Genomic DNA, 19,821 nt, shown 5'->3' on the forward strand with positions numbered 1-19,821 from the left:
ACAACTTTTGCTTAGGAGTGCCGTGGCCTCGTGAACTGGAGCATTGAATTTGTGGTCTGCGGGTAATTCTGCAGGTTGTAGAAAAAATCAGTTTCTTTCCTGAAAATGGAAAATTGACAATAATTTTGTTGAAATAAGTCGATTTGCAGCTGACGTTTTCAAAGGACTGAAAAGATACAATGAGCAAAGTCTGTTTCAAATGTGAATTCAAAATTCAAATTCGTTCTGCCAATGTATTTTTGGTTTATCAAAGCTCGGTTTTGAAAAACAGTCACAAAGAGAAGACAAACATTTAAGAAACTCACCGAAAACTTACATTTTGCTCTTCAGAATTCCAACCTGGCTCATGGCATTGGCAGTCACCGAAGCATTTTCACTGTGAACTGGTTAAAAAATGTGAAAAAACAAAATTTACTTCTGGGTGGGGAGAAGCAATGGGTGTCAAAAGGTAATGTGCACGAACACACGCACGACACCGCTACCCAAGGTTGGACTCGAACCCACAACCTACAAAACTTGAATATGATACTCCAGACCACATGCCATAGCGTCCAACGTCTTGTTGACCTACCTAGTTTGAGTTGGACTTGGCTGACGTTGGTCAAGGTGACAGGTTCTTTGGCATGGGGTATAGTCCAGACAGTCATGGCAGACCAGGCCTCTCCTAGATGATGCAGCAGCGTCTCTTGGTTCACTCGCTGCTCAGACTAAAACGGGGAAAAAAAAACTCTTATTAGCAATGTCTCTCTCTGGCTGGCAAAATTCAACAACGTCACCCCAACTGACCTGTCACCGTTTGCGAGTTAGCCACGCCCCTTTAGACAACCCCATGGAATATTTGTACACTACGTTTTGATTGTCTCAGATTTTGCGCATTCCGTGTCTATTCGTATGTCTGTAATTGGACAATATTTCACCAGCAGTGTTGACGCGATGTAAATGCGATTCTAACAAGATCAATCTACTTTCTGCATCCTCACTGGCCTGCTGCAAGTAAACAGACAACGGATAAGCTCCTTACCCTTAGAGCCTTGACAATTTTCAGCTCACAGTATCCGTCTTCGATGAGAACATCCAAATCAGATTTCTGCAGGGAAAAAAAAAAAATCAAAATATGCAAAGTACAATTCGATTACAGTGGATTCAAAGTTTACAAAAACAACCTGAAATTTGTAATTTTAAAGTAAACTTCGTACAGAAGAGAAGTATGCATTCCTTTTAGAAGACAAATTTGGAAAATAGGAACCAAGTCTCATCTTAATTTGATTTGGCAATTACTTTCATTTGTCTCTTACCAATTCATTGACAGCATCGGCTGCTTGCAGGAACTCATTGTTCTGGACGAAGCTTTGAAAGTCTGTCAGTAAACTGTTAACCCGTCAAACAAAACGGACGGACAAATCATTAGAATCGTCAGGAAAGTGGGGTTTCTTAATATGAAGAGGATGAAATTATAAGACAAACTTACTTGTCAACAATGATTTCCAACGTCTGTCTATGATTCCATGATCTAAAATGATTCATCCTTAAGGAATCACAGGATAAAAATGTGGTGCTTAAAATGGCGATTATGTAGTGACGGGCCCCTGTTTAGTTTAGGTCAAGTACAGACAGGGTGGGTGAAAAAAAAAAAAAAAAAAATTGCATTGTTTTAGTGAAGTTCTGCATGTAGCACTTTCAAATTCTAAGATATGAAAGCCCAATTCATAAGTTTTCTTTTAGTACAACAATCATTCAAATCACTCATGTATTTTATGTAATTTTAAACACAACCTTACTTTTAAAAGTCTGTCCACGGATCACCAAAAGATATTAACTCTTTCGCTACGGAATTTAATTTACCTTTTTTGTCCCAACTGGACGTAATTAAAAGCTGAAAATTCCGCCGAGCGTCGATGTGTGCGCCGCCATCTTTGAATGTATCTCCGTAAACAAACTGCTCACAATAACCAAAAGCGCACCCCGGCCAGACGGAAAGCCGCTGGCAGCGGCTCAAACTAGGATCAGAGGTTATACGATATAAATTATGTAGATATGGCCCATGTCATGGGGATACCCTGTTTATTCATAGCCACGCAACCGAGCCGCTGCCAGCGGCTCTCCGTACGACCTGTACAATTTGTATGAGCCGCTGTCAGCGGCTCGCCGTAGCGAAAGAGTTAAGTGTTCCTTCAGCACAACAAAAACAAATATGACCATATGTTTTATTTTGAACAGTATCTTTTGGTAGAAAATGCAGTTTTTTAGATATTTTTTCAGCTGATGCCATTGAAATCAACTTTTTTGCACACGCACGGTCTGTCGCACGGTCTGTCATGTTGGGTTTTGTCGTCTTCATTGTAATTTTACTCCAAAATTTCCATAAATAATCAAAATCTTACCCTCTGTCCATGAGTCATGCTGGTTATAAACATCGCTATAAACTCCAGTTTGTGAGTTCAATAACTTGATTTTTCCTTTTCTTATAGGAACTTTACACTATAATGGCTCAAAGTGCGTCATAAATATCACCCCTGTCCACCAGGCTGCAAGACCAGTTTTCTGCAACAGCCTAAGATCAGTCCAATATGTGATGCGATCGAGCTAAATGAGTCGTTTGTTGACCCTGGTCAATTTTTTTTACAGATTTGAAAAGAGCACAATCTCAGCATTACTGGTGTAAAAACCGCATGCTGGTACCATCTTTAGTTCAAAAGTTATGGAAATCGGAACACCAAGAGATGTGATGTGATGAAGTGGCTCTATTTTGGCCCGAATCTCCAAATGAAAGTTCCCGACAAATGATTCATTTAGCTTGACCGCGTCACATATGGTCTCAACCCTCACAGGCAACCATTTGTACACCTTGAGAAAGACAACTGCGGTAAAGTGTCTTGCCCAAGAACACAAACACCCTGTTCCTGTTAGGGAAACGTTTCTGTCTTGCCATACGGGGTTGATCATTACCTTGCATAGTGACTGTAGCACATCAATGATAGCGTTAGTCTTCTCCAACTGTCTGGTAAGGTCCTGAAGATCACTGGTGGAGCTGTTGAGCTGGGAACTGATGTCTTCCTGAATACCAACAAAAAATAAAGATACCAAATTGACTTTTTTTGACAATAAAAAGTAACATCTTAACCAGTTTGCATCAGAGGACGTGATAAGACGCACTGGCTGTTTTTATGCACAGGCACGGCTGATGGATTTTCTAGGGTTAAAAGGTCAAAATTGCCTCCACTCACCTCCGGGTAACATTCTGCTTTTGCACACACACAAAAGTCTGTGAAGTCATACAGGCCAGACTGTGTGTTGATCTTGAATTGGCCGTTGTGCATGGCCAATTGTTTGACAATTTACGTTCCAGTGGACACCTCAAAGTATTGAACCATATGAGGTTTCGGCACAAAGTGGGGCGCTTGGGTAAAAAGAACCCCTATGCCAAGCTTCAGGCCAAAATATTTCCATGAAAAAATGCAATTTACTGTTCACTTTCAGTCCCACACATACTACATATGATAACCATTCATCTTAAATATTTGCGTGGTTATCCGTCAACTTCCTTTGGTATTCTTGGAGAGGCTACGAAGTTCTTAACTGTTCCAAACTTCTGTGGTGAATCGTCATAAAAATCAATGCGCAGTAGAACCCTGAGACAACCATAGAACAACCGAACTAATTCGTAGTGTTATTTGTAGGTTTTCATAAATATTCTTGGAGATTTATAGCTCATTCGTGGTGGAAATCTCTACGAATTCACTACAAATGTCCTACGGTTATGCCAAGATATGCTAGAATTCTGCTACGGTTGTACTACGAATATGACTATGCTTTATTTGTAGGAGAACCTTGGTCATCAGTGGCCCAATCGCAGACAACTGTGGCATTAACATCATTATTCTTGGTAATACTGTCAATATTCATAAACAATCCATTCAAGAAACCGTGGTGTATTCGTAAAGAAACCTCTGACAGTCGTGGCTATCCGTCCTGAAACCCTAGTGCATTCTTAGAAAGTCAATTTCTCCACGAGTCTTGACGGTTCATTGTGATCAATTGATTCTTGGTAAACCGTGGATATTCGTAGGTCCAACCGTGAATGTGTTACTAGGGCCTTAAGACTATGACATACCTTGATCTTATTGCTGAGAGTCTGCATCTCAGTGGACAGTGTCTGCACCTTGTTGTGTAGCTCCTGGGTGGAGTCCCTGGTGGGTCTGTAGTTGGCATACTTCTTGTGTACGGCGTGGTAGATTTCACCCTTGATCTCATCAATGTGAGTTGATAATTTGCCGATGCGCGTCCCCAGGTCTTCCTTTTCCAACAGATCTGGGCAAAGAATTACAAAATATTGGGTGAGTAAAAAACACCAAAACCCAAATAGCAGGACCAATTTTCGAATGAAGTTTTGTCTGTAGCACTTTTAAACTCTAGGATATAAAAACCCAATCAATAAGCTTGCGGATTTGTGACAGTTAATACGGAGGTAGGCCTTGTCCACTAGTTACCTGTAGCTTGAGTAACTCCAGCTCTAATGCCTATTGCATTAGAGCTTGAGTCACAACTACGTTAAAAGCACCAGGTCGTAAGAGTCCCGAAATCCCGGACTCTGTATCCCCAGTACATTACAAAAACGGTCCATTTTCCCCAGATATTATCCCAACCCAGATTCCATAATTCATACCTCATACGATGCAACAGACATTCACGAAGCTAGTAATCGACTTCAAACAGAACAATGAAGACTAAAATATGAAATTTTTCGACGATTTTGGTGGCGATTCTCGAGAAACCATGAGAAAACGTCGAGCGACACTATTCTGCCGACTGCCGTTGACCAAAAAATAACACAACATTGGCAAATAAAAACATCAGATTTACCTCAAAACAGCCTCCAAATTACTTAATACGCCACCTGAGGTACAAGGAGAGATCGATGATTAAAATTGAGGTACTAAAGTTTGCTTACGAGTCGGATGAAAAGTGAAATTTCCCGTTCAATTCTGAGAGCTCCCCTCACGATCGATCGTTAAATTTCTGACTCTTGTTTGAACAACGCAATGTAACCGTTCGTCCCAGCATTCATTCAGTGGTCTCAGCGCGATTCCGGTAACAAGCGCAATGCATCGATTATGATAATGAGTAGACTGGATCTCGTTTGTACAAGTGCATTTCGAACGATGATATGGAGTCGGGAACTAGCTTGAACTGGTTTCCGCTGATAGCTGCTCTAGTTCCAGACCCAGTTCGAATGCACTTGTCTGTACAAACGAGATCCAGTCGGCCATTATCATAATGGATGCATCGCTGGGACCACTGAATGAATGCTGGGCACGTATGGTTACATCGCGTCATTCAAACACAAGTCAGCAATTTAACGATAGATCCCGAGGGGAGCTCTCGGAATTGAACGGGAAATTTCACTTTTCATCCGACTCGTAAGCAAACTTCAGCACCTCGATTTTAATCATCGATCTCTCCTTGTACCTCAGGTGGTGTATCTAGTAATTTGGAGGCTGTTTTGAGGTAAATCTGATGTTTTTATTTGCCGATGTTGTGTTTTTTTGGGGGTTAACGGCAGTTGGCAGAATAGTGTCGCGCCACTTTTCTCATGGTTTCTCGAGAATAGCCACCAAAATCGTCGAAAAATTTCATATTTTAGTCTTCATTGTCCCGTTTGAAGTCGATTACTAGCTTCCTGAATGCCTGTTGCATTGTATGAGGTATGAATTATGGAATCTGGGTCGGGATAATAGAGGGAAAATGGACCGTTTTTGTAATGCACTGGGGATACAGAGTCCGGGATTTCGGGACTCTTACGACCCGGTACTTTTAACGTAGTTGTGACTCCAGGGGGGTCAGACAAGTCGACCGTTGAGACAACTCGACTCGAGACAAGTCGACCGTTGAGACAACTCGACCATTGAGACAACTTGACCGTATGTGTGATAAATGGAAAGACAAATCTATCGTTGAGACAAGTCGACCGTTGAGTCAAGTCGACTCACTTGTTTTGGGGCCTAGCTTTGGGGATAGTACTGGGTATTTTGACGGCGGCTGATCGCCGATTGGGAGTTATGACACATGAGTTTTTTTGCTGCATATCAAAAAAAACCAGAGCTGATATAGCGCAGCATGATTGACCGTGCACATCGTCCGTTTTTCCGGGCCACGCGCATCCCCGGTCAACGTGGCCGTACCGTGCATGGTGACATCGTTTTTTGCCGAGCCTGTGCGCGCACTTATCCCTGGTCAACGTGGCCGTACCGTGCATGGTGACATCGTTTTTTGCCGGGCCTGTGCGCGCACTTATCCCTGGTCAACGTGGCCGTACCGTGCATGGTGACATCGTTTTTTGCCAGGCCTGTGCGCGCACTTATCCCTGGTCAACGTGGCCGTACCGTGCATGGTGACATCGTTTTTTGCCGAGCCTGTGCGCGCACTTATCCCTGGTCAACGTGGCCGTACCGTGCATGGTGACATCGTTTTTTGCCGGGCCTGTGCGCGCACTTATCCCTGGTCAACGTGGCCGTACCGTGCATGCTGGCATTGTTTTTGCCGGGCCTGTAAGCCCACTTGCCGCGCCGGTCGACGTGCCCGCGTGCCGGGCCGGGACCGGTCCTCGCATGCGGGGCGCGCCGGCCCAACGCGACGGCCACTGGATCGGAGCGCGCCTCTGTGCATTGAGTATACCCGTGCTGTGCCCGGGTTCTGCCACAGATTGCAACTTTTTCCGCTCCACGTGTATACATTTCCATTGAGTCGAGCTGTCTCAACGGTCGAGTTGTCCCGAGTTGAGTTGTCAAACCGGGTGACTTGTCTCAAGGGTCGAGCTGTCTCAACGGTCGACTTGTCCCGAGTCGAGTTGTCTCAACGGTCGACTTGCCCGACATTCGACTCCAGCTCTAATGCGATAGGCATTAGAGCTGAAGTTACTCAAGCTAAGTTACATCATGGGACTATGTCATTGCCAATTACCCCTAGAACTTAGCTGGAGTAACTCCAGCTGACATGCTCATAATATTCATTCACATGTATCTCTGGAGTGTGGTAGCAAGAGACCCTAAAAAAATGGCCTCTCAAAAATTGTTCATTTTCACCTCTAATATCCCACCTCGGATTTCATTTACATACCTCGTAGATGCAGCAGTCATTCACAGAGCCCAATGATCGACTTGAAACAGACCACAAAAAACTGTCTGGTGAGGTCAGGAAGATCACTGGTGGAGCTGTTGAGCTGGGAACTGATGTCTCCCTGAATACCAACAAAAAATAAAGATACCAAATTGACTTCTTTTGACCATAAAAAGTAACATCTTAACCAGTTTGCATCAGAGGACATGATCTCTCCTTGTACCTCAGGTGGCGTATCTAGTAATTTGGAGGCTGTTTTGAGGTAAATCTGATGTTTTTATTTGCCAATGTTGTGTTTTTTGGGGGGTCAACGGCAGTCAGCAGAATATTGTCGCGGGACTTTTCTCATGGTTTCTCGAGAATAGCCACCAAAATCATTGAAAAATTTCATATTTTAGTCTTCATTGTCCTGTTTGAAGTCAATTACTAGCATCAACATCAATTATGTTGCATCGTATGAGGTATGAATTATGGAATCTGGGTCGGGATAATATAGTGAAAATGGACCGTTTTTGTAATGCAAGCTGCTGTTTTTGTGTGCGTAATTCAAAACTGCCAAGCACAAATAATGCTATGTACTATCACCATTCTGGTATTTGAACTAGTATGCTTTTCTGATACTTGATACTTTATTGATGCCTCATAATATTTTGATATTTTTATTTGTCTTTTTTAATGGGCTTTGTATTAATCAAGAAAAGAATGAATCAAATTAGGTTTAGCCCTTCACTGATGTATAAACACTGTATACTCAGTGTGGTACCTCCCGAGTGAAAGTTGGAAAAAAATCACTGGGGTGGGACTCAAACCCACAACCTCCTGCTTTGTAGTGCAGACATCTTACCACTCGACCACCGAGCTGGTTGGTTCAAATCTGATGTACATAGCAGCGGGTACTGCATTAACTATTCATACAATGGATAGTCGGTGAAGGGCAAAAGCCAATTTGATTTACATCACCCCGACGCAAAATTCCATCTTAAGCCGTGTCCGCACTGGACTTTTTTTTTTTAAGGTTTTACCGAGACGATGGTAAAATGAGAAATGGTCAAATGTGACCACTGTCCGCACTTGGACTTTCGACACGAGAAATTTTACCCAGACCGCGTGGGAGAAGTGACCGAGCTGTCACAGTCACGTGCACAGGAAATAAAATGCCGATCACATTTTTTTCAGCCCCCGATATGCACAGTATAATATTACACACACCATTAAAATGCAAAATATAATCGTAACATACGATGTTATTTCATCTTGACACGATAAATCTTGACGAAAATGCCTACTATTCTGACGCATTTGTGATGGACGACATCGAAGCCATGTGGCAGCAGTTCCATTGGTAATCGCTGGTTCCCACCGCATGCTAACAGAATCAAAGCTATGATGTAGGACTGGAACCAGGGACTGCGGCCTACGTATTGTGCCATGCAGACTACACGGCGTAACAGGACGAATTGGGATCGTAGAAAATACAAAACAAACATTGGTGGAGAAAAAGAATGACTGCAAAGTATTTCCCAGAACGTGATCTTGATATTTTCTGTGAATGTATTCTCCGTTAAAATATATTTATAACAAGATTTTACCGCTCGGACTTGACACACCGCAGCGTACCGGTACGTGTTTCCACAAAATGTTCGGCCACATCACATGTGGGATCGTGCGGTCTCTGTATGCATGATACTCGCGCTCGGGCCGGATGTCACTTTCCTCAGCCGCTTTTACCGACTCGCACTGTCCGCACTGGACTTATCGTCTCGGGAAAAGTGACCTGGTCAATTTTCCTGGGCGCGTGGTCAGTTTTCCTGGGTAACAGTTGGCCAGTAAAAGTAACCGCTGGACTCAGGAAAAGTAACTTAAGCCCTGTCCGCACTGGACTTTTTTTGGTCAAACTAACCGAGACTATGGGTACTTTTCCCATCTAACCCTTACCCTACTTGACCCTCCAACGCATGCCAATATGTGCCTCAAGAAAATCTCCTATGTTTTTTGCATGGCCCTCCAATATCTGCCATGTCATTTCAAGGGTAACTGGACAGGCACTCCAATACATGCCACAGAGAACAATGAGAGTCCTCTGATAACAAAGTGAGTGCCCCCAGCTGGTCAGTATCAGGCACCCTCCAGGGCCTCCAACTCCTGCCAATTGGAGCCTTCACTGTCAATATACTGCAGCTGGAGGGCATTGGCATAACCAACTGACATGCAGTAAACTACCCTCAGAGAGTAAGGGTTAAAGTTCAGTGCGGACAGCCTAGGACGTTTTCCTCTCGATTACTTTTCTTGAGTCCAGCGGTTACTTTTACTGGTCAACTGCTGCCCAGGAAAACTTCCCACGCGCCCAGGAAAACTGACCAGGTCACTTTTCCCGAGACGATAAGCCCAGTGCGGACAGTGCGAATCGGTAAAAGCGGCTCAGGAAAGAGTACATCCGGCCCGAGCGCCCTGTTATGCATACAGAGACCGCACGAACCTGCACGTGCAGTGGCCGAACATTTTGTAGAAACACGCTGCGGTGTATCATCAAGTCCGAGCGGTAAAATCTCGTCAAATTATATATTTTATAAATATATAAAATATATATAATTAATTTGCGGAAATTCTCTTCTCCACCGATGTATGTTATTTTCTACAATCCAATTTCGTCCTGATATGCTACTGTAGTCATGCACGGAACATCATGGTCCGGTACCGCACGTAGGCCGTAGTCACTGGTTCCTGGCCCACATCATAGCTTTGATTCTGTAAGCATGCGATGGGAACCAACGAATACTGATGGTACTGCTGCCGCACGGAACATCGTACATGGCTTCGACGACGTGCATCACAAATGCGTCAGAATTATAGGCCTTTTCGTCAAGATTTAGCGTGTCAAGATGCAATAATATCGTGTAAACGATTATGTTGTGCATGCAAATGGCGTGTGAAATATTACTGTGCGTATCGGCGGCTGAAAATGTGATCGGCAATTTCTTTTCTGTGTACGGTGAGTCATTATACTGACACTGTGACAGCTCGGTTACTTCTCCCACGCGGTCTGGGTAAATTTTCCCATGTCGAAAGTCCAAATGCGGACAGTGGTCACATTTGACCATTTCTCATTTTACCATCGTCTCGGTAAAACCTTCCCCCAAAAAAGTCCAGTGCGGACACGGCTTTAGAGGAAAATGTCCTAGGCTGTCCGCACTGGACTTTAAATGGGAAAAGTACCCATAGTCTCGGTAAGTTTGACCAAAAAAAGTCCAGTGCGGACAGGGCTTTATAAAAGAATGAATGTTTTAAGACATGAATGGCTTTGTAAACTTTGCATTCATTCATCAGAAATTCACAAGTTTGACAGTTGAACAAAGGTTCAAAGACAGAGGAAACGACAGACGTGGCGGAGGTGTCTTTATCTTGGTTAAGGATGGTTTCTCAGCCATTGAACTTTCTGAAGATGGTTGTGAATTACTCTGGTGCCAACTGCCGCTCAAGCTGCAAGGAGAGGACATCTTCGTCTCTGCATATTATAGAGCCCCCGACTCCTACAGGCCAGAATCTCTAGAAAACCTAGACAGGAGTCTGAGTAAATTGCAGGCTCGGGTAAACTCCCCATTCATCATTCTTGGAGGAGACTTCGAACATCCTGGGCATGCTTTGGAACTCAAGGACTGGTACATGTACTTTCTCGGCAAACGGTATTCAATCCAAAATTATCAACATCGCAGATGACTACAATCTCCAACAAAAGGCAAATTTTACTACAAGGAGAGACCCAGTTACAGGAACAGATAACATCTTAGGTTTGCTCTTCACCACACGTCCAACTCTGGTTTGTAATGTTTACAGCAACTCTGGAATTAGCGATCACGCAACAGTGTTAGCTGACATAAACATCACCGCACCTCGCTCTGTCAAGCCCCCTAGGACCATCTTCAAGTGGAATGACGTGGATGAATCCAAGCTGAAAAAAATCTGTCCTCGAGCTTAAGACCGAATTCATGCAGTCATCTCCAGAAACCAGAACAGTTGAGGCAAATTGAACTATTTTTAGGGACAGGCTGAAAACTAACGAATTAGTACCACAAAAACCAGTCCAGGGACATTCTAGACCCTCATGGCTCACTACTGTCCTAATCCGTTGCTGCAGGAAGAAAGAGCACAGCTACATGTATGTGAAGGCAGTAACAAGCGGTCTACATTCAAACTTTTGCAAAAGCAAGTGAACAGCGAAATCCGAAGGGCTAAACGCACACATTCACAAGAAACTACATCTACAGATAACCCCAGAAATTTTGGCGCTACATAAACAGCACTCGTAAAGACAACACAGGGGTTCAGGTTCTAAAACTCAACAGGAAAAATATCACATCTGACCAAGAAAAAGCTGAAACCCTACAAGACCAATTCTGTAGTGTTTTCAGCTGGGATGACACCGATGTGCAGCCAGTTCTACCACCGAGTCCCTACTCAGACTTGACAAACATCACCGTGTCTGTTAGCGGAGTCCTCAAGTTACTGACGTCGCTCAACTTGAAACTAGCTGCCAATGAAGTTGCCCCAGTACTCGCATTCATATTCCAACAATCACTTGACCTGCTGGGTTCTCTACCATCTGACTGGAAGAAAGCCAACGTAACACCCATTTTTAAGAAAGGCTCTCTGCCGACCCGGCAAACTACAGACCTGTGTCGTTGACCTCTGTTTGCTTTAAGTTATTAGAGCACATCATTGATAGCCAATAAATGAAACACCTCCAGGAACACCACATCCTGAACGAAAACCAACATGCTTTTCGTAAAGGCCTGTCCTGCAAATCCCAACTCGTAACAACTCTGGATGACATCTCCTACAATTACAATAATCAAATCACCACAGACATGGCAGTACTTGACTTCTCCAAAGCATTCGACATAGTTTCTCATAAAAAAAACTGGTCCAAACATTAGACTACTACGGGATAAGGGGAAAAACACAGAGATGGATCAGGGAATTCTTAACCAACAGGTCACAAAGAGTTGTGGTAAATGGAAAATCTTTGAAATGGCAAAGTGTCAACAGTGGCATACCACAAGGCACCGCACTTGGCCCCCATCGGTTTTTACTTTTCATCGATGACATTAGCTAATCAGTGACTGGCACAACTCGCCTTTTCGCTGACGACTGCCTGTTATATCGGAAGATCTGCTCATCAACTGATGAACTGATGTTCAAAAAGAACTGGACAACTTGGCTCACTGGGCGCAAACCTGGGAATGAAATTTAACTCCAGCAAATGTAACATCATGCGAATCTCCGGGAAGCGGGCCCCCGGCAAAACTAACTACACCATGTTGGGATCCAACCTCGTAGAGAAAACCAACATCACATATTTGGGAATAATCATTCAGAATAACCTAAGTTGGAATCACCAAACAGCACATGCCACTTCCAAAGCAAGTCGTATATTGAACTTCATCAAAATAAATTTTCATTCTGCATCCAGATCAGTCAAAGAAAAGCTGTACTTAGCACTAGTCAGACCACACCTAGAATATGGCAGCATTGCTTGGAACCCTCACATAGCTAAGAACATAACAGCCCTGGAAAAAGTGCAACTGATGAGGGCTGCTCGTTTCGTAACAGTGCAAGATTATTCCAGACTGAGCAGTGTGACCGACATGTTGACAACCCTAGGCTGGTCTTCACTGGAAGAGAGAAGGAAAGTTAACCAACTTACCTACTTACCTACTAAAATAATACACAACATAGTTCACATTAACTCATCATCCATAGTCCCCAAACCAGCACCGGCTCGTAGACTTCACAACCACCAGTTCACAGAAATTGCAGCAAGGACAGACATCTATATGCAGTCATTCCTACCCCGAACTATCCGGAAATGGAACAAGCTCCCTCAAGACACCACAGACACCCCAAACCACACCTTTAAGGATTTAATTTAGTTCCACTTCCCCAAGGCCTCCTTGCTAGACTTCCACGTGGACTATTCAGGATAACCACCAAGTACCAAGTACCAAGTACCAAGTAAAGGTGCAATTTTTTTATGAAATTGAACCCTCATTCCCCCAATTTAAAACAATTACCTGGAAAGCAACAAAACTATTTTGCAGCAAAATTAATTTCACTGGGTTAAAGTATTAAGTTTCCAATAAGCAAGCATGGACAAAATCACATGAATGGGATTACACTTAGCTGACCTGGCAAAGGGGCAAACGTCTTCACCAAGTAAAAGAATAACAAGTCACCTTTGGATTTGTCCTCCTCATCTTCATTGGGAATAGCATCCATAGTGATGGCCACATCTGTTGGCATCTTGACAACATCACCCTCTGTAACTGTGGTTGACGTTACCTCCCCAGTTGGGACATCATCAGAAGTTGGTCCCTGCTTCTCATCCATTTTGGTGTTATTACGTTGGACCAAAAACACACTGGAAATATAAAGAAACTGCACATAAAGCAGTTGTATACTATTGAAAGCCATGTGCTACTTAGCTCAGTGAGAGCGTGTCTCCAACACTGAATTCAGGCCAAATTCAAAACAAGATTCAGCATCTTTTGATTTGAAATCGAGATCCTAGAATGTTGTTTTACTCGAAATGTACAGCTGAAGCTGAGCTGAAACTTCATCACGTTAGTTGTTCAGTACCCTTCTTTAGAGTTTGAGCACGTTTGTTGCTTCAAACGAACAAAGTACAGTCCTTGCAAAATGATGGACTGTACCTTTAAAGAATATTTGGAAACTTTTATTTTGTTTTCTTTAAGTACATTTTTTTGGGGGGGGTGGGTGGTCTTTTTTGTAAACAGAAGGATTATTGCTGCCAAGAAGTGTTAGTTATTACTTCAAGAATATTTGGAACCTTTTTTTATAATGCTTCAGTGCCCGATGCGCATTCTGCATGCACCAGTACCAAGGTACATGTAGCAAGTTCAAAGCTTATGATGTTCTCATCCAGAACGAGCTTTAGCAAAAAATTAAACAGAGACAAAATAAGAGAAAGCAAATTTAAAGATTTACTTTGTCTAAATTTACTTTTTTTCAATTGTGTCTTTACATAATCATTAATCTCATATTTTTTAACAAACATTCGTTTCTTGACCTTTTTGTACAGTTACCTGAATGTTCTTTGAAATATGGAAATAAATGTTGAGATGAATAGGAGAGGTTAACCATTTCATCTTCACATATGGTGACTGTCAAAGTAATTCCTGCATTCGTTTTCTTGCGAAGTCTAATAACCAAAATTAAAACACATATTAAAAGAGCAGCCTGTACTTTTAATTGATTCAGTACGACTTGACTTACACGTAATGGAACGAGACGTCTTTATTGAAGGTGCGAGTTGTCCAAGGTACGAGTTGGCATAATGATGTCACATTAAATGTATGTATGAGTTGTCCAAGGTACGAGTTGCCCAAGGTACGAGATGACCTGTTTCCTTGCACATTGGAACAGCAATACTGGGTGATTTGGCAATAAATAGTTAATGCGGTACCCGCTGCTAAAGTTCAAATCGAACCGGCCAACAGATCCCGTTAGCTTGGTGGTCGAGTGGTAAGACATCTGCACTAGAAAGCACTGGACATCGTGGGTTTGAGTCCCACCGGCTTGATTTTTCCCAACTTTCACTCGGGAGGTAACAGACTGAGTATACAGTGTTTATACGTCGGTGAAGGGCAAAACCTAATTTGATCAATTCTAAAAGTTTACATTATCTTAAAGAAACCTAAAGGTATTTTTATTTTTTTTGCCAGAGGTAAACTTTTGAAATCACTAAATCCAACTTTTTGCCATACATGTAGGTAAACTTTCGAAATCACTGACTATGACTTTTTGAATTGACATCATCATCGATTCATGATGGACTGCAGACAAGCAATCGTTTCTCGGGCAGCGCAATGGTTCATCAGAAAACCGCAGGATCATCCATAAAATCAAAAATAAAATAGCAAGAAATACACAGTTTGGCATGGAAATACATTTCGAGTGCAAAAATTCAGTTCGGTAATATTTGCAAGTAAGTCTCTAATGCCGTGGAAAAATGGCAAACTGCAACAATATCACCGTGTACGGACGGCCACATTGGCCAGTCAGCACGGCACAGGAACCGTGTCACTTTGCAATTTGCACAGTTGGCTAGGTTTACCATACGTACCGGCCCATGAACCTGGCAATGTGAATAATTTTTACGAAAAATGCGTACCGAAGTTCCAGCGTTCCTTTCAGTAGAGCTAGGAAAATATTGAAGTATTAAATGAGAAAAACACTTTCAGACCAGTCTCATAGGGTTTGTGCACAGGGTGGCAAGTGATGGCCATATATGGGAATCTTTCCTTTGATGTTATTTTTAATTGGGAAAGATTCCCATACCTGGCCATCACTTGTCTGAAAATTTGTAAGTGTTTTCTCGGTAAAAATATAAAATTTGTCACTGCTAATTTAGACTTTTTAGGACAAAATATCACTTTCAGATGGCTGATGATAGGCCTAGGTCATTTAGGGAAAAATTACGGCGATCATGAAGTGTAGGGCCCCTGTTTTGTTTTGGTCATATTGGAGTCAAAAGTGGTTTTTTTTGGTATTGCTCAAAAATCACCTTTACAATCAAAGCAGTTTTTCCTTAGTTCTAATGACACCCGTTGTGCAATTTTGAACGTTTTTTGGGATAGAAACCACGATTTTCCTGCGCGGTTTGTGCCTTGCGATTCAGCGCGCCGTGCGTGGCTATGGATGCCACGCTATACAATAAACGCAGTACGTCTATGGCCACTTCTTGCAGTACGTTTCACTAAATACAATAATGCAGATTTCACCAATAGCTAATATAAACAACCAAATTAATGTTACCATTTATTAAATGGTTAAATAAAATTAGTAATACTGACGTACCAGTAATAAGAAAGGGGCAAAGGTAACAACAGGTACAGTTTCAGCCACTCGGAAGACAGCGCCGTACAGTCGCGTGTTTATGTTGTTGAATGCTGCCCTCATGTGTCGTTCGATGGGCATGCAAGCTCTTTCGAAACATCGGCCTCCATCGCAGATCACAACTGCTTCAGGTTCATATATTGAACTGGCATCCGTCTTTTTTTTAACGAGACGCATACGTCTCCCGTCACGGAAGCCGAATAATACCTATTTGTCTATTCTTATTTGACAACTGACGCTTTCTGAGTAGCTGTGAGGAAATTTCATAATCTTCAAATAATTATAGCACACAAAGCCGCAGCTGGGAATGAATCGAATTTTCAAAAAACCTTTAAACCCATGTTTTCTATTTTTTCTGGAGGGCGCTGTTTACGCTGACCATGGAGATCAATGTTTTTGAGTTTTTCCCCTTGAATTCCCCCCCCCCCCGCCCCAGAATTTATGTGATTATTCAAGACAAAGGAGTTATTGAAAATGGCTATCTATATTGGTAGGTACCCAAGAGATTGTGGAAAATTGTTTATATTCTTTAGTTGGACACCTTGTCGCAAAAGTAATATTAAGAAAGCAAAATGTGAAATTGTCCAGTTTCTGGACACTTCACAATGAATATTGAATGGCTGCTGCTACGGTATTCGGTTACTCCTAGAACTATGATGCTCCGCGTGAGCGGAGCCGCATAGACACAGAACCCCACAAAATGGTTAATTGCAGCACAATCCCTCATGACCATGACATATCGTCAGTCCACCAAAAATGACCAGGATATGTTTTGACGCACTCGCATTCAATTTACGTTGGACAACACGCGCGTGTTGCAAGCGTTATCTGCCTCAATTATAATGAGTCGAGGATACTCATGTAAGTTGCGCCTAACAAACATTGGTGGATTCTGTCGGTTTTTAGGCCAAAATGATGAAAAATAAGCCCTTTCTGCACTGAGCCAACCTGACACTAGAAACGTGCACAAAGATAATGATCGATCACTGATTTTCGGTTCGCTCGGAGCATGCCGCAGGGGGTACGGTACTTGCACTTGTGCGCATGCGCGTATCATTTGCTTGCGGCATGCTCAGAGCGAACCGAAAATCATCAATTTGATCAAATCTGCGTACACGTTTCAAGAGTCAGGTTGGCTCAGTGCGGAAAGGGCATATTTTTTCATCATTATGGCCTAAAAACCGACTGAATCCAGCGACGTTTGTTAGGCGCAACTTACGTGCGTATGTCATGAGGTATGGTATGGAGTTTATGGGCAAATTGTGCAGCGGTTCTGTGGAAAATGTCTATGTTTTGATGTAGTCCGAGTAACTTGGACCCAACTTATCGCCTTTTTTAACATTTGGACATGGTCTGGCGATAGTAAGGTCCAAGCTAATACCGCGACCTAGACAACACAGTCCCGAAAACCAACATTTTCCAACAAAAAACATCAGATTTCACCTTCAAAACGGCCTCCAAATTACTAGATATGCCACCTGAGGTACAAGTAGACATCGATAATTAAGATGGTTGTACTGAAGTGTACTTACGATCCGGAAAAAAAGTGAAATTTTCCGTTCATTTCGGAGAGCTCCCCTCGCGATCTTGAACACGTTAAATTTCCGATCGTGTTTAATGCTTGAACGACGCGATTTCTTCTACATGCCCAGCGTACATTCGATGGTCCCCGTATCCCGAGTGCGATTCCGTTACCGAGCGCGCGCGATGCATCGATTATGATAATGAGTCACGTTTGTAAACACATACATGTGCATTTCGCACTGTAAAAGGGAATCGGGAACCAGCTTGAACTGGTACCCGCCATAAAAGCTGCGCTAGTTCCCGACTCCCTATTATCGTTTGAAATGCACATGTGTTTACAAACGTGATCCAGTCTACTCATTAGGAGTGGCCTGAGGGACTTTCTGTAATACAGGAACTAGTATCCAGGATAATTACTCAACGTTTCCCTCGACCATTCTGTCCTCTCGTAAACAGTTGTCCTTATTGAGATACCAGACGAAGGAAGCAAAGGGGATTTGGAGGACGAGACTTGCTACACAGAGCACAACTTGTCGCTGCTGCTGCAGGAGAAGGAACGTCTGGAGAAGACTCTTGAGGAGGAGCGGACCACGTGGGCCCAGACAGAGCACAGGATGAAAGGCACTATAGAAAGGCTTCGTACAAAGGTGAGTGGGCATTCCATCTAGTCTTGGTCTAAGAATGAGTTTGGATCTTGTTCCCTGCATGCAACAGGTACCAAGGGCGTCAATCGCTTCTCAAAAGTGGGAGGGGGGACATACCTTGATCAGAACTAATGCAGGCACACTAATGCGACTGCGTTCTTTCAGTGGTCAGATTTCTGTCAGGATGCCAGCTGTCATGGCTGTGGGCAATCATGGTGTGCACTGTTGTTGTCATTGCTCTACATTTTCTACACGTTCTACGCTACACGTTCTACGTTATTTTATGCGCTGACGCTGCTTATGATAAATGCAGACAAACCGTTGCACACATTTTGTACACAAGCTCAGATGTGTCGTTTATCCTTGTGTAGAGGATTCGTGGTTTCACTCAAACTCTAGTTGCACTAAATAACTGGGTAACAACACATGTGCCTTCTTAAGCATTCATGCTCCAACTGCACACATCATGAAGTGCATAAATGTCAGACTTTGGTGTGCGCTGTCATGGTTGTGATTGGTTACACATCATGGGGCAGAGCCTAATGGATTGGTCTATTAAAATTCCATCTGTAAACAAATAATTTCTCTGCCCATCCGTCTTGCCCTCCAGGTTGAGTATTTGTCCAACACAAACATGTCACTCAAGCAGCAGCTGTCCATGATTCACACGTCCAGTTTGAAACATCTAACCAACGACAGCGAAAACCAGTCCATTTTGCAAGAGTTACTGCAACACATGTCTGAGGAACACACCCAGCTGCTGCACCACCATCTAGCACAGCTACGACTGTACGCTCAGGCCTGCGCATTATCCAAATCAGCCCCCGAGGAATCTGCAGCTGAATCTACAGTCTTGGTACCAGACCTGGCTGACCAATCACAGGACATCTCACACATGGCCATGATGTCGTCCTCGGAGGGCACCCTTGGGAACATGGAGCAGACAGTCGTCATGACGATAACGTCTGAGGAAGATTCGGAGCCGCTCGGCAACATCGTGGATAACCCCGGAGATACTGTGGGACATTACTCCTTGACTTTGGATAAGGACGTTCACTTGTCACCAAATGACATTCCATACCAGCTGACAAGCGAGGGACTGTCACCAAGACATGCCACCTCTGAGTCGGGTCACGTTTATCAATCAGGTAGAACTCATTCACATCACAACACAGGCTGTGATGTCACGCAACAGGATTTTCACAAGAACAAAAGTTGAAAATTGGTTCTTTCCAACAGCATGCCAAAAATATTCTGCCCCGATGGCTTTGACAAAAGAACGTTTGATGACAACATGTCAAATGAGGGACCACCATTAAAATGTGGGAGAACTAACAGCCTGAAAGCCACCTAACTAAATAAAACCGGACATATTTTGTAAATAGTGTACACTCAGTGTTGTCTTAGGGCTTAGTTGGGGGGGGGGGGAATTGAACTAATGAGTTGAGTCTTCATGGAAGTTTGTCTTACCTGAATGAAAAATTTTACCAAAGCAACTGGCCTTGGTCTCTCCTATCTTTTCGAGTTCTCGATGGGCAAATCCCGAATCCGCTCAGTGAATGGGCGTCGTTGTAGGCCCAAACAGATCCATGTAGGTCCTCAAATCTATTACTGAAACATAAACGAT

At 43.2% G+C, this 19,821-nt stretch overlaps 3 protein-coding genes across 4 annotated transcripts; 1 reads left to right on the forward strand and 2 right to left on the reverse strand.

The window, feature by feature from the left end:
- Positions 1 to 311: 311 nt before the first annotated feature.
- On the reverse strand, positions 312 to 3,274 carry LOC119743357 (centromere/kinetochore protein zw10 homolog). Its single transcript, XM_038219752.1, has 6 exons — positions 3,225 to 3,274; positions 2,947 to 3,054; positions 1,296 to 1,368; positions 1,022 to 1,087; positions 572 to 707; positions 312 to 383 (listed from the first exon to the last, which is right to left on the reverse strand). Exons 1-6 carry the CDS (start codon positions 3,272 to 3,274, stop codon positions 313 to 315), a joined length of 504 nt encoding a protein of 167 aa, XP_038075680.1. The 3' UTR covers position 312.
- A 699-nt stretch (positions 3,275 to 3,973) lies between these two features.
- LOC119742753 lies at positions 3,974 to 16,156 on the reverse strand. Of its 2 annotated transcripts, none has more exons than XM_038218923.1 (3): positions 15,988 to 16,156; positions 13,344 to 13,528; positions 3,974 to 4,308 (listed from the first exon to the last, which is right to left on the reverse strand). In XM_038218923.1, the coding sequence occupies exons 2-3, from the start codon at positions 13,495 to 13,497 to the stop codon at positions 3,989 to 3,991; spliced, it is 474 nt and encodes a 157-aa protein (XP_038074851.1). In that variant the 5' UTR covers positions 13,498 to 13,528; positions 15,988 to 16,156; the 3' UTR covers positions 3,974 to 3,988. The 2 variants fall into 2 exon arrangements, 1 of the variants encoding a protein (XP_038074851.1); XR_005272898.1 differs by lacking the exon at positions 3,974 to 4,308 and adding an exon at positions 7,187 to 7,234 and having other exon boundaries at positions 15,988 to 16,153.
- A 1,868-nt stretch (positions 16,157 to 18,024) lies between these two features.
- Positions 18,025 to 19,545, forward strand: LOC119742755. The gene is made up of 3 exons (XM_038218924.1): positions 18,025 to 18,110; positions 18,148 to 18,197; positions 18,805 to 19,545. The coding sequence occupies exons 2-3, from the start codon at positions 18,165 to 18,167 to the stop codon at positions 19,411 to 19,413; spliced, it is 642 nt and encodes a 213-aa protein (XP_038074852.1). The 5' UTR covers positions 18,025 to 18,110; positions 18,148 to 18,164; the 3' UTR covers positions 19,414 to 19,545.
- The last annotated feature ends 276 nt before the right edge of the window (positions 19,546 to 19,821 follow it).

Source organism: Patiria miniata, unplaced genomic scaffold (genome assembly GCF_015706575.1).
Source record: "Patiria miniata isolate m_02_andy unplaced genomic scaffold, ASM1570657v1 HiC_scaffold_6, whole genome shotgun sequence".
NCBI classification, from domain to species: domain Eukaryota; kingdom Metazoa; phylum Echinodermata; class Asteroidea; order Valvatida; family Asterinidae; genus Patiria; species Patiria miniata.